The 14,180-nt window shown below is 43.2% G+C and overlaps 1 protein-coding gene across 1 annotated transcript in view; it reads left to right on the top strand.

Moving 5' to 3' along the window:
* Positions 1-14,180, top strand: part of LOC143019661 (uncharacterized) — a 231,549-nt gene that overhangs the window by 202,213 nt on the left and 15,156 nt on the right. Inside the window, exon 2 of the mRNA XM_076175559.1 lies at positions 2,853-3,002. Coding sequence (XP_076031674.1) covers positions 2,853-3,002 — 150 coding nt within the window. The remainder of the gene's footprint in view (positions 1-2,852; positions 3,003-14,180) is intronic.

The raw sequence follows: 14,180 nt of genomic DNA, 5'->3' as shown, positions 1-14,180 counted from the left end.
AGGAAAGGGTCAAAGAGGAGAGTAGTTATAGTGTGAGGGTCCCACAATTCAGTGGGATTTTTTTTCTCGGAGAATGTCTAAGAATAGTTCAGAGTAGTTAAGCAGGAAAGGGTCAAAGTGATAACATTGGTATGATGGTAAGAGGTTACGAAGAGGGGTTGTGGTGGAGGAGGCGATTGGGTCAGAGGTGGTGAGGCTGGCATGCAAGTAGAGTGCGAAAAAGGACAGGGTCCTTGGACGGGCTGCGCACCGTGCTAGGAGGTCACGCTCGTAATTTTTTAAGACGTCGTTAGGACAGGGAGGACGAGGGAATGGAGCAGGAGGAAGGGAGAAAGGGGAGGAGGAGAAGGAGGAGGAGGAGGAGGAGGAGGAGTAGTAGTAGTAGCAGCAGCAGCAGCAGCAGTAGTAGTAGTAGTAGTAGTAGTAGTAGTAGTAGTAGTAGTAGTAGTAGTAGTAGTAGTAGTAGTAGTAGTAGTAGTAGTAGTAGTAGTAGTAGTAGTAGTAGTAGTAGTAGTAGTAGTAGTAGTAGGAGGAGGAGGAGGAGGAGGAAGGGGGCAGGGACAAAAGGAGAGGGGCTTAGAGGATGGGATAATCAAGATTTGGTGATTACTGCATTAGAGTTAAACTCTTGTCACCTCTTAAATGGAGGTGTGTAGAAAACGCCCCAATCCACCCGAAGTCCCTTTGAGTTCTGAAATAGCCTCTGGCGACAAGGACTGTAGGTAGCATCTGGCGCAGGTCCTCAGCTCCAAGAGAAACAGGTTTATTTAGTGCACCGTATCCATGACAGACGTGGATAAAAAAAACACGAAAAAGTGAATTGACGAGGGAAAAAAAATCAAAGAAAATCGCCTACCGCCGAGGTGAGGAAAATTGTGTGAGACCTACCGCCGGGGATGCGTAAGCCTGGGCGCGGGGGTATTTCGGGGACATCCTGGATATTATCCGGGGATTATCCCGGTGGACAAAAATGCCCGAGGACAACAGCCACCCGTTCGAGAGACCGCATTGCAGCTGAAGACTTTCGAGTGTTTCTGTTGTCGCTGCGCGGTTTATCAACCATCTGTGATCAACCAACAAGACTCTCCGGCTTCAGTGTTGTTCCTGGCGTAATGGTATTGTGTTTACGGTCTGTTAATGACCGGTTGCGGTCAGATAAAGCAACAGTGGTGAGGAAAAGTGTCTCTGAACATAAAGATGCTTTGATATCCGCCGCCATTGCCTCTGTAACGATGTACTATTACCAGAGTCAAATCTGCTGAGGATACTAAGTTTGGTCATTACCATGTAGGTAATGACTGATGACTACATTAGAAGGAGGCTGGGCTCAGGTTCGTGGCTGGAAATTTTGGACATTTTCCTGGAAGTGAACAAGATAGAAGAACGCGTTGTCTTGGTTGTTGACTGTGTTTGAAGAATTATTTCAAATACAAACGAAACGTTTGATAATAGTTTTTTGATATAGACGTCTTATGCGTTGTACCCTGGTTCTCACTAACTAATTTCATTCACTTGAGTAAAATATTCCATACGGTCTGGATGATTAGAAATCTTCAGCTAACTTCCTCTTCCAATCGCACTCACAAGCGTAAAAGAGACAAGTTATAATTTTACCGTTTCGATATGGAGATATTAAACGCAGTGATAATTACACTGATCAAAACTGTATCATCAGATTCGTGCACAGTCAGCTATGGACGAACCCCACCACGCCGCCGCTGAGGTAGTTTTCGGAGAAATTATGACTACGAAAGAGTTCTAGCAAGCCCGACATTGCTGGTGGTTTCTGGGAGAAAGTGAGGTGGAGTCATGAGGTTCTGTGGATTCCAAAGAATCGGAGCCACATCCGTAGCTATGGCAACATCTTGCTTGCGTCTCATCGTTTTTTTACGCACATCAACATGACGTATCAAGCCTGCTACCAACCTTGTTCAGAAACCTATGCCAATAGACATATTCATCTTTTGTCTAATACCCTTTCGTTACCTTCCCCTCAATATATATATATATATATATATATATATATATATATGTGTGTGTGTGTGTGTGTGTGTGTGTGTGTGTGTGTGTGTGTGTGTGTGTGTGTGTGTGTGTGTGTGTGTGTGTGGGTGGGTGGGTGTGTGTGTTATCCTTGGAAATTGTAATTGTTATTTCGAACTATGTGTATTTTCATCATTTGCATTTCATGTATATTCTTTCATTGCTAAATAATTATATATATATATATATATATATATATATATATATATATATATATATATATTATATATATAAGCAAGATGCTGTATATATATATGTATATATAATTCCCAGTGATCGGGTTGTTATTTACCCTTATGTTGGTTGTTAGTAGTCACTATAGAGTCATGAGTAATATGGAGTAAACTTATGACTGTCCATGCAGTGTGACCAGAGCCCATTTATTGATTTATTCATTTATCTATTTATATATCTATTTATTTATTTATACATTTGTTTATTTATCTATATATTATTTATTCATTTATATATCTATCTATTTGTTCACTTTCTTATGTACTTATTAATTTATATAATTCCCTATTTATTAATTTATTAATTTATCTTTTATTTATGTATTTATTTATTTTTATTCTTTTATTTATTTGTTTATTTATTTGCTTGTCTATTAATTTGATATTTCCTAACTAATCCCCATTTCCAAACGAATACTGTTCCGCATGAAAAAGAATCAGTCACTGACTTTATTTGCAAATGTGAACGTGATTCTACTGATCCCGAACCTAGTTCTCCCAGAACCCACACAAACATCTGTGTTGACGTAAACTGACTGACGTGGCTAACACCACTTCATCATTTCTTTCTTTCCTCAGATGGGCGCGCTGGGCGTGTTGGAGGCTGTGCAGGAAGAGGAGGTCGTTGGCAGCGAGGACGAGGTCCGGAGAGCTCTGACGGAGCTCCGAGCGAAGAGCCGAGAACAGGGTCGCCAGCTGTCTTCCTGCAAGAGGAGAATCAAAGAACAGGTTGGTGGGCATTTCGATGTCTGTTACTGTGGTTGGGTGTGTTTTCGCGTGTCATCGTCTCATTGGTGTACAAGGGGGGAGAAAGAGAGAGAGAGGAAAGAAAGAGAGAGAGAGGGGGGGAAAGAGAAAGAGAGAGAGACAGAGGGAGAAGGAGAGAAAGAGAGAGGGGAGGAGAGAAAGAGAGAGGGGAGAGAAAGAGAGAGGGGAGAGAAAGAGAGAGGGGAGAGAAAGAGAGAGAGAGAGAGAGGAGAGAAAGAGAGAGGGGAGAGAAAGAGAGAGGGGAAGAAAGAGAGAGGGGAGAGAAAGAGAGAGGGGAGAGAAAGAGAGAGGGGGGAGAGAAAGAGAGAGGGGGAGAGAAAGAGAGAGGGGAGAGAAAGAGAGAGGGGAGAGAAAGAGAGAGGGGAGAGAAAGAGAGAGGGGAGAGAAAGAGAGAGGGGAGAGAAAGAGAGAGGGGAGAGAAAGAGAGAGGGGAGAGAAAGAGAGAGGGGAGAGAAAGAGAGAGGGGAGAGAAAGAGAGAGGGGAGAGAAAGAGAGAGGGGAGAGAAAGAGAGAGGAGAGAGAAAGAGAGAGGAGAGAGAAAGAGAGAGGAGAGAGAAAGAGAGAGGAGAGAGAGAGAGAGGAAAGAGAGAGAGAGAGAGAGAGAGAGAGAGAGAGAGAGAGAGAGAGAGAGAGAGAGAGAGAGAGAGAGAGAGAGAGAGAAGAGCAGAGTAGGGGAGGGAAGAGGAGAAGAGAGGAGAGGAGAGGGAGAGAGAGAGAGAAAGCGAGAGCGAAAGTGAGCAGGGACAGGGGGAGGGAGGGAGAGGGAGGGAGGGAGAGGGAGGGAGGGAGAGGGTAGTAAAGCCTACAGGAAGTGAGAAAGAAACTTTGATGAACATCAAAGACGAACCTTTATGGGTTCATTTCGAGCTCCTCAGGACGGGAATGAACTGACTGATGCAGGTGATTCAAGAAGCGCCAGTAAAAGTAGTTTACTGAATATTAAAATGTGCAGACTGTCCAGATAACGCCCCCAACCCACAAGCGAGCACGGCCATGCATGGATGCATGCATACATGCAGATCCCTAAACCTCGCCTGTGCGCAAGTTACTTTGTATGCGTGCATTTGAGCGGTCAATAAGTGGAGAGTAAATATCCATAACAATAACACAGACCTGCATAGACGTCAAAGGAAATTACAATGAGCAAATTCAGAGGAGGCTGCTTAAACCTGCGCGCGCGCACACACACACACACACACACACACACACACACACACACACACACACACACACACACACACACACACACACACACACACGCGCGCGCGCGCACGCACGCACGCACGCACGCCCATACACACACACACTAACCACACTACCTGTGGAAAAATAGCCCGGCGTAATATTTATATTTATTAAATTATTTCATTCACAAAAAAAGTGATCCTTATCATCAAAATAATGTCAATGAAACATCGAGTGAAGATACATTTGCATAGATCTGATACATCACTTGTCGGTTTCGAATGTCCGAAGTGTTGCATTGTACTCATTTAACTGTGAACGTAACATAACACTGTTATCTGATTAAGATAAACTCTTACGTACTGCACCAGTGTTCTGACCCATAGCAGAGTCTAGTCCTACAGACATACCACCTCAGTGAGGTGACGGATTTTTTCTGGCTAAGAATAGATGATTTCTATGCGTTTATCCGGACGATGTCGCCTGCTTAGCTCCCTAATTATATTTTTCCTCAGAAAGGACAGAAAAACAAACACAAAGACAGAAAGAAAGAGAAGGTACACAATGATCAAATAAATAAATAAGTGTAATAGATAGATAAATAGATCAATTTACAATAAATGAATAAATAAACAAATAAGAAATTATAAAAATAGATGAATAAATGAATAAATAAATGAATAGATAAATGAACAAATGGGTAAAATACTCCATCTTGGAATAAGTAAGCCACAATCTAAATAAATTATGCTAACACTCCTACACAAGAAGTTTTATGGCTATGGGTCATGCAGTCCTTCCATAAATCAATCCGAGTTTTATTTTATTTTATCTTTAATGTATTTCTTCATTTCTTTAATTTTCAGCTCGGCACAAATAAAGCCGGGAATGCCTTATTGGTTTTGGTCAAGTTTTTTTGGCTTTTTGATTTATTTCTGTGTTAGAAATGTTACAGCAAATCTGTTGGACCCATTCACATGTGCATTTCAGAAAAAGGTGGGATGTGGTTCCTGAATGATTACTGAACCTTGGATCAAGGTCAAGGTCGCCAAAAAAAAAAGAAAAATCTTCGTTTATCCGAAAAATGCCACAAGGATCTTTGTTTCTCAGCTGCAGTTCTATCCACTACATTAGTAGAAAATAACAATAATGATATGATCTCCGTAGTGTTAAATGTCTGGTGATTAAGGTCGTCACTGCATTAATAAAATTGCAACCGGGTGAGCCTTCTTATGTCTAGTACACCTTTTTTTGTGGAACTAAGAATGCTATAGCCACTTATCGAAACTACTATCGCTCCTTAAGGCTGATGTCACACGGGCGGTCTACCCGCCTGACCGCGGCGGGTGAGACGCATTTCCCCATTTGAAACCGCCGCGGCCAGCCCGCCTGGCTATGTCAGACGAGAGGTTTATACATAGGAATCAATATAAAGCGGTTCCGCGGCGGCTGACCCGCTTTGCACCCGCGGCGGCCAACCCGCTCGTCTGGCTAGGGCTTTATACTTCCATTTTTCCTTAAGTCTCCCCTTTACCACCTCTTCTGTATGTTGTCAAGGATAGAAGCGCTGGTTATCACCGACGAAGTCCTAAATATTTGTTCAAATATAATCTTTAGAAAATCTGCCAAGGGATTCGAACCCTGACCTGCGCTGACATAATCACGAAGGTAAGACGGTAGCAACTGAGCTATGACCGATGTTTCAAATGAGAGAATTCGATGAAGATGAGACTACGTCTGCTGTAGCTATAAAGAGTGTGTTCGGGGACTCGAAGAGTCCTTTCGAAGCATCGTTCATGGCTCAGTTGCTAGCGTCTTGGATTCGTGATTATGTCGACACAGGTCAGGGTTCTAATCTCTTGGCAGAGCTTCTAAAATTATATTTGTTCTAAAAATACACAACTTGTTCGAATATCTATAGAGAAAAATTGTGTAGCTTAATCATAGTGATTCCAGGTCACATCAATAAAGCACATAACACTCTCTTCATCCTGAAATCGCAGTACAAGTTTAACACATAAGAGGCACAACGTACCCAAGTCACGCAGGAAATGACTGAGGCCACAAAACTGGACCAGTGGATCAAGTCTGTCTGACGAGCTGGGAAAACCAAGAGTAATGAACTTGCTGGAAAGCACCGATGTTGGAAAAGGAGGAAAGGGAATGCATTGGTGAACGGGAACGTACCGACTCGGGATGAACGTCCAGTTCGCTTGGTGGTTGTGGTGGTGGTTGAGGTGACAGTGGTGGTTGTGGTTGTTGTGGTGGTGGTGGTATACTTGTAATGGTGGTAGTTGTAGTTGTTGTCTGGGTGGTGGTTGTGGTTGCTGTGGTAGTGGTGGTTGTGGTTGCTGTGTGGTTGTAGTAGTTGTTTTGGTAGTGGTTGTGGTTGTTATGATGGTGCTTATAGTTGCTGTGACGGTTGTGGTTGTTGTGGTGGTGGCTGTGGTTATGACTGTTTTGATTGACTGAATATATCTGGCGTCGTGACCACCAGGATCTTGGACAGTAGAAAAAGAGGATCTGAATAAATCCCATTTATTTCCCTCACCACCAGTCCCTTCCTCTCTCACACAAAGAAACAAACAGGTTCAGCTTCTGAACTCCCTGTTGACTTGCACCATGAGACGAAGAGTGGCGGAGAGGGTAAACAGGGTGACCGTAAGCGCGACGTGGCGCGCCGTGGCGCGTGTAATCTGAGCGAGACAGCAGCAGCAGCAGCAGCAGCAGCCGACTCCAAGCTGGCTTGGCCTAGGTTCATCGCCCCTCATACACTTCGTCGCGAACTCTCCCAAAAACGCGATATCCCATGAAGCACGAGATGGAGACCTTTGCCACTCCTCAAAGTCGACCGTTTCGTTCAAGAAGATCAGAAGGAAGCCACCAACCCATAGGTCCTCTCCGAAGAAACCCTGAGACTCCAGTTCCTGGAATTGACGGGTTCTGGAATTGATTCTGGGTTGAGAGAGAGAGAGAGAGAGAGAGAGAGAGAGAGAGAGAGAGAGAGAGAGAGAGAGAGAGAGAGAGAGAGAGAGAGAGAGAGAGAGAGAGACGACTGAAGATAATAAACAGGATAGAACAGGATTGTGAGAGAAAGAAAGAAAAGAGAAGATTGAATAGAAACGGAAGAGGAGAAGAGGGAAAACAAATATCTAGGAATTGGATAAAGTTAACCTTAGAACGGCGAAGTAAAATAGAAAGAGAGAAATAAAAAAAATAGATAAATAAAAAAGAAAGAAAAGAGAAAGCCGCACCACAAGGGTGAGTGAGAGCGAGCGACTTGGCTCGAGACGTGCCTATGTTGATTCATGGTGATCTTGAACTTCCTCCTCCTCCTCCTCCTCCTCCTCCTCCTCCTCCTCCTCCTCCTCCTCTTCCTCCTCCTCCTCCTCTTCCTCCTCCTCCTCCTCCTCTTCCTCCTCCTCCTCCTCCTCTTCCTCCTCCTCTTCCTTCTCTTCCTTCTCCTCCTCCTCCTCTTCCTCCTCTTCCTCCTCCTCCTCCTCCTCCTTCTGTTCCTCATCCTCCTCTTCCTACTCCTCTTCCTCTTCCTCCTCCTTTCCTCCTCCTCCTCCTCCTCCTCCTCCTCCCCCTTCTCCTTCACTTCTTTCTCTTTCATATCCTTCCTCCCTTTATTTTCTCTTCCTCCTCCCTATTCATTTCCTCATCCTCTTCCTCCCCTTCTCTCTCTCCTCCTCTCTCTCTCTCTTTTCATCTCCTTCCTCTTCTTTCTACTTTCTCACATCCTCCTCTTCTTCCTTCTCCTTTCTTTCATCTTCCTTCTCCTCCATCTCTTCCCCTCCTCCTTTCCTACTTTTCCTCCTTCTCTTCCTCTTCCTCCCCTTGCCCTTTACCTCCTCTTCCTCCTCATCTCCCTCCTCTTCCTACTCCTCCTCTTTCCCTTCTTTTCCTCTTCCTCTTTTTTCTTCCTCTTTCTCTCTCCCTCCTCCTACTCTTCACTTTTTTTCTTCTCCTACTCCTCCGTCTTCTCCTCCCACTTTTCCTCCGCCTTCACCTCTCCCTCCTCTTCCTCTCCCTCTTCGTCCTCCTCTTCCTACTCTTCCTTCTACCGCTCAGTTTTATGTGGTTTAGACGTGGCCTCACCTCTGACCTCAGACCAAGCCAGACCAGAGCTAAGCTTCACCCTTCTGACCTGCTCTCGTAGGCAGGCTGGGATGATCGACAGGAAGGATGTGGGTGTCTTGCAGTCGTTAAAGATTTGACTACAAACGAATAGATCTAAGCCGAATGACAGTAAAGTGTTGGTTTTATTACACATATATACATATACACATATATATACATAAACACATACATATACATATTTTTGCTGAAACCACCGGGGGAAAAAAAATTATACCGAACGTTTTCGTCTATTAAGATATTTTCAAAGGTACCTTTGAAAATGTCTTGATAGACGAAAACGTTCGATATCTGTTTTTTCAATATCCCGGTGGTTTCTGCAAAAATAGTTTATCACGTGTGTTTTGTGATTTCTTTGCATATACATATACATATACATATACATATACATATACATATATACACATATACATATATATATACATATACATGTACATATATATACATACACTGATTTTGTGGTTGGGCACTAGTTTTGTGACTTAGCAGAAGAGGAGAAGGAAAAAGACGAGGACGGTGGTGGAGGTGGAGGTGGAGGTGGAGGTGGAGGTGGGGGAGGGTGCAGGAAACGGCGGCGGAAAGCTATCTCCGGGAAGTACAGCACAATGCATAATTGTTTGTAGTGACCTTCCTTCCCCCAAAACCCCACCTCCACTTCTTCAGGCTTCGACCACACGAGCACCATAGTGTCTGCAGATATAAGAATGTTGATTGTCAGGTACTCCAGTACTGTGCTGGTATGTCTTCTGAAGGAAAAGTTTTGAGTTCGTCACTGGGGACAATATTTTCTTTCGTGTCTGCAAACACTATAGGGTGCATGTGTGGAACGGGGGTTTACTTTTGCCCTCCACTCTTTTGCTGCCACACACACAACTTACTCTCTTTACCTTCTTCCTTGGCCACCATCCTTCCCTTCTGCCTTCAACCCACTTCCCCTTTCCTCTCCTTAAACCTTTATTTTCATCCATCTCAAGTATCTTCATCTACTACCCCATCCCCTCAACCACCCATCCACCAACTGCCCCTCTGGTCGTCTGTCTTCACTCCTGCTCACCCTGCAGTGTCTTCATCCCATTTACTTTCTTCACTTCTGCTCTACGTCATCCCACTGTGCCCGCTGTCTTGACCTGGTTCCGAGTATCATGAACTGCTGTTGCCAAACTTCCCATTCAGACGCGACTCACTTTCCACACACTTCCTTCCCTCTCTGGTCGCTTCATCAGTATGCTCTGCCATGAGCTTCACTAACTTTCCTATCTTCCCCTTTTCTACTTCCACCTTCTTCTACCCCCATCCCTTGAGCTACCTCCCCCATCCCCCCTTAATTTCCAGTTGTGTTCCCCGCGTTCCCCACTTTTTATTTTTTCTTTCATCTTCCCTCCTCTCCTCCCTATCCCACTTCAGTCCATCCATGACTTCTGACTGGACACCAGTCCCCGTTCAAAGGAAAATACTGACCACTTTTTGAACCTCTACTATCCCACCGCTCTGCTGGAGGCCTTAAATCTCTCCTTGACCGCGTCCACATCTTTACTTCTTCGTTGTACCCAAGGATAGCAGCGCTGTTTGTTTCCAACAAAATTCTAAAGTGTTTTACTCCTTCCTGCCTCACGCCTAGCTCCCATCCTTATTCTTCATTATCTCTCTTCTGCAATCCATCTCTCACCTTTTCTTGATCTTTCGACAATGCTATAAGGAGCACAATTTTCCAGTACCCCGTGAAATATATTCCAATACCTCCTGAAGATGCCAGCAGCCATAGGTTAAGAAATGTTACCCTAGATGAAGCTGAAGATGTTGATGAGCCTTGAAGACGGGTGGAGAGAGATGATTTTCTCCAGCGTCTATTGCTGATCTTGCATGAAGAGGAAAATGAATCACTTGACGGCAGTAAGAGTAAATACAGTGACTAAAGTAATGTATATGAATAGTTTATATTTGCCGAAGATTGTAAAATGATAAGTCTCAACAAATATAAGCTATTCATATACATTACTTTTGCCACTGTATTTGCTCTTTATCCCGTCAAGGGATTTCATTCAGTTAAGGGAACTCTTTCTTTCAAAAAGTGGTATGGGTTGTATTTGCATCGGTTAACTCTTCCAATGTGTTGGACGACTTCAGCGTTTATTCATTGTCACCACCAGTTTATTTTGTTGTATTCGATTCAAAGAAATGTTCCCTGCAGTCCGTCGGTTAAGGAAGAACAGCGTCTGCAGTCTTAGTGCAATGTTATTCTAGTTAAAACGTGCAATCATACAGAAATTCTTTCAACGTTTCTGTACCCTGGACAAACTGGCAATACGGTTGCACATGAGGATCAAATTGATCAAGTGATCTTCCCCTCCCCCCCCCCCCCCAACTGCCCCCTCCTCACTACACAGGGAACTAAAATCAACAGACTTTGCCCAACAATGCCAAAGACCCCGGCGTAGTCTTGGCCGTGAAATCCTCCAAGACGCTGCGGCGGTTGCACGGGACGGTTGGTTGGTCGGTCGGTTGGCCCACTTTGCAGCATGACACAAAGAAAGCACCTGGCCTGCACAGTGAAAGCCCCGCCCGTACCTGCCGCAGTTGCCCCAGGGCCCCGAGTAGGTACTGTCATACTCCGTTTGCCCACGTGGCCCCATCATGGGCTTGTCAGTCCGTATGCCTTAGATTTGCCCAAGTGGCCCCACCATGGGCTTGTCAGTACGTATGCCTTAGCTTTGCCCAAGTGGCCCCACCATGGGCTTGTCAGTCCGTATGCCTTAGCTTTGCCCACGTGGCCCCACCATGGGCTTGTCAGTACGTATGCCTTAGCTTTGCCCAAGTGGCCCCACCATGGGCTTGTCAGTCTGTATGCCTTAGCTTTGCCCAAGTGGCCCCACCATGGGCTTGCCAGTATATATGCCTCAGATTTGTTCACGTGGCCACCATAGACTTGTCACTCCGTATACCTTAGCTTTGCCCACGTGGCCACCATAGGTTTGTCAGTCCGTATGCCTTAGCTTTGCCCAAGTGGCCCCACCATGGACTTGTCAGTCCGTATGCCTTAGCTTCATCCACGTGGCCCCACCATGGGCTTGTCAATACGTATGCCTTAGCTTATAAGCGTCAATTTAGGATCCTTATACTCTGTCTACTCTAAAATAATTACCATAAGCTTGGCTTTGGTTTCAGGCGTCCACTTTTTATTCATTTATCTATTCATTTATCTGTTTTGATGATATATTTTCAAATATAAATTTATTTATTTATCTATATATTATCATTACATCTTTTTACAAGGCAAGAAGTCGGTTGCTTATCAAGAGTCAGGGGAGTAAATAGCTACGATTATTAACTTAGCTACATGGGACTTTCTTTTATCTCTTTGCAACAGCTCATTCTTTCACCTGAATAAGAACGTCTACAGAGAGCTAGAATAAAGTCACAACATAGAATGAAATGGCTAATGGAGACAGAAACGCTGGCAGGAAATTGTCCATAATGGTGGAAGGAAAGAAATCTTGATAAAACTGAAGTTTGATCAAGGAAGAGATTATTAGAAAAAGGACCACAGGGCCGTAGGCTGGCCCAAATGCCAGGGGGTTCAGTAAACAGAGGAAAGTCTGAAGGGAGGGATGTCATTCCCAAAATTCGAAAGGTGTGCAAGCCTGTATTCCAGTCAAGATGAAACCTGTTAGAACGTAATATATAGGAAAGTTGTCTGTTATGCATTGTGCATACATAAATGTGCAACAGAAGAAGAGTGCATGAGAGTCTGAAAGGAGGGATGTCATTCCCAAAATTCGGCAAGTATACAAGCCTGTATTCCAGTAAAGGTGAAACCTATTAGAACATAATATATAGGAAAGCTGTCTGTAATGCATTGTACATACATAAATGTGTAACAGAAGAAGAGTGCATGAGAGGGGTCTTCTCTGTTGTGGTTTAAGTGCATTATGACAATGTCTCACCCCTTCAGAAGGATAGATTCAAGGTTCGGAAAAACATTATTTAATTATGAAAAATTTAATTAAAAATATGTGTATAGTTGTTCATTTAATTTTAATGTGTGATTTTTTATTATATCAGTATTTAATATCACAACTTTTCCCTAACCAGTAACAAACAAGACTAGATAAATACCCCCGAGGAATGGACTAATACTCAAACCTTATATATATAGACAAGGTTATAGTACCTGGATCTTAGAGGGGCTAAGGTCAGTTTCAAGTGTCAGACCAGTAATAGATTGAAAAAGGAAAAGAAATCCATATCTGATTGAAAATCGTCATTTTTTTTTTTAATCTATTTTTACTCTTTTCAAAAATGAACAATTCCACGCAGAGGCTACGGCCCTCGGCTCTACCCTCATCTGAAAAAAACGCTTGGTCTCAGCAACAACAAGTTATAAAGCTCCACTGTAGACAATGTAAAGCGTTGTTATTTCGTTGGATATAACCAGCGTTTCTATCCTTGCGGTCATTATCGCACCGAGGTGATGAAGCTGTAGAGGTTGGAAATGAGAGACTTAGGGACGGCAGCAGAAATAGTGGATAGCAAAAATTAGAAGAAAAAAAAATCATTTTTGTTTGTTTGTTTTACTGGACAAGATGTGGGGATGACCCGTCATCCAGGAGGTGCCAAGATAAGAGGGAGGGAAGAGGGTAGACGGGAGTGGAGTATGTAGGGGGTGGAATGAGTGGGAGTGGTTTCTATGCCTTTGTCTTTTGGCCACCTCCCGTGTAAGGGGTAAAAGAACCTTTGGTATATGTATGTATGTATGTTTGTTTTATTTCGTTTTATTTGTCTTTTTTCTGTGAAAATCAGTCTCTAATTATTAAAGAATATTACCTGAGTCTGATCCAGAAGGGTTTTACTAAAACTTCTAAAATACTGACTGCACAAATTTGTTGATTTTTTTTTTCTTTTTTTTTTTTATATAGAAATGACGACGTACGATTTTGATAGAAATAAGTTTTGGTCAACAGGACCTCGAAGATAGATGGAAATTTTTGTTCCCTGTGATCGGACGGCGGCCATACCTGGTCTTTCTTCACGCATTAATTCGGAGTCCATGTGGACCCCCGTCCCAAACATGGTAAAGATCCGTTGAAAAATAAAAATTGTTTTAAGAAGGAAAGAAAGAAACAAATGTTTTCGCTTTTACATGCACACATACATACGTACATACATACATACATACATACATACATATATCTTTCTAGCTGGTGTTCCGACGTCGTTCCATTCGATCTTGCTGCAATGTAGCTCACTGAACTTTTCGATTAACACAATTTCTACTGTTTGTAGTCTACGGTGGTCATTTGTCCGGTAAATGAAGGTATTATCTCTCAAATCTGCTGCTTGTGGTCTTTTGTCATGTTATTTTGTGTAGTGAGTAAAAATCTCAACGCTATAACGGTGGTGGTAAAGTATTTTTTCCCAGACAAGTTCAGATGAAACCAAAGTGTTTTGAAGGGATGCACAATCCCCTTTCTGACATGTATGTTTATACACCACATCGTTTTCATTGTGTCCTCCGGATTAAGATAGTTTTTGCTTCAGTTGTAGCCTAACACGTTGTGTTCAGTTGTGTTAAACAGGTTTTACATAGTGATGATCGAGAATTCGTAATAGGTAAAAGTATTTTGTTTATGGCTAAAGGATATAAAAACCAGGATTTGTCAACGATTTTTCAGTGGTGTTAAACAGGTTTTACATAGTGATAATCGAGAATTCGTAAGAGGTAAAAGTATTTTGTTTATGGCTAAAGGATATAAAAACCAGGATTTGTCAACGGTTTTTCCCCCCTTTAATGTTTGTTGGACTCAAGAGTTCCAAATC

Source organism: Oratosquilla oratoria, chromosome 37 (genome assembly GCF_046742065.1).
Source record: "Oratosquilla oratoria isolate Oo_2021 chromosome 37, ASM4674206v1, whole genome shotgun sequence".
In the NCBI taxonomy this organism is placed as follows: Eukaryota; Metazoa; Arthropoda; class Malacostraca; order Stomatopoda; family Squillidae; genus Oratosquilla; species Oratosquilla oratoria.
This window is presented reverse-complemented; position numbering and strand designations above follow the sequence as displayed.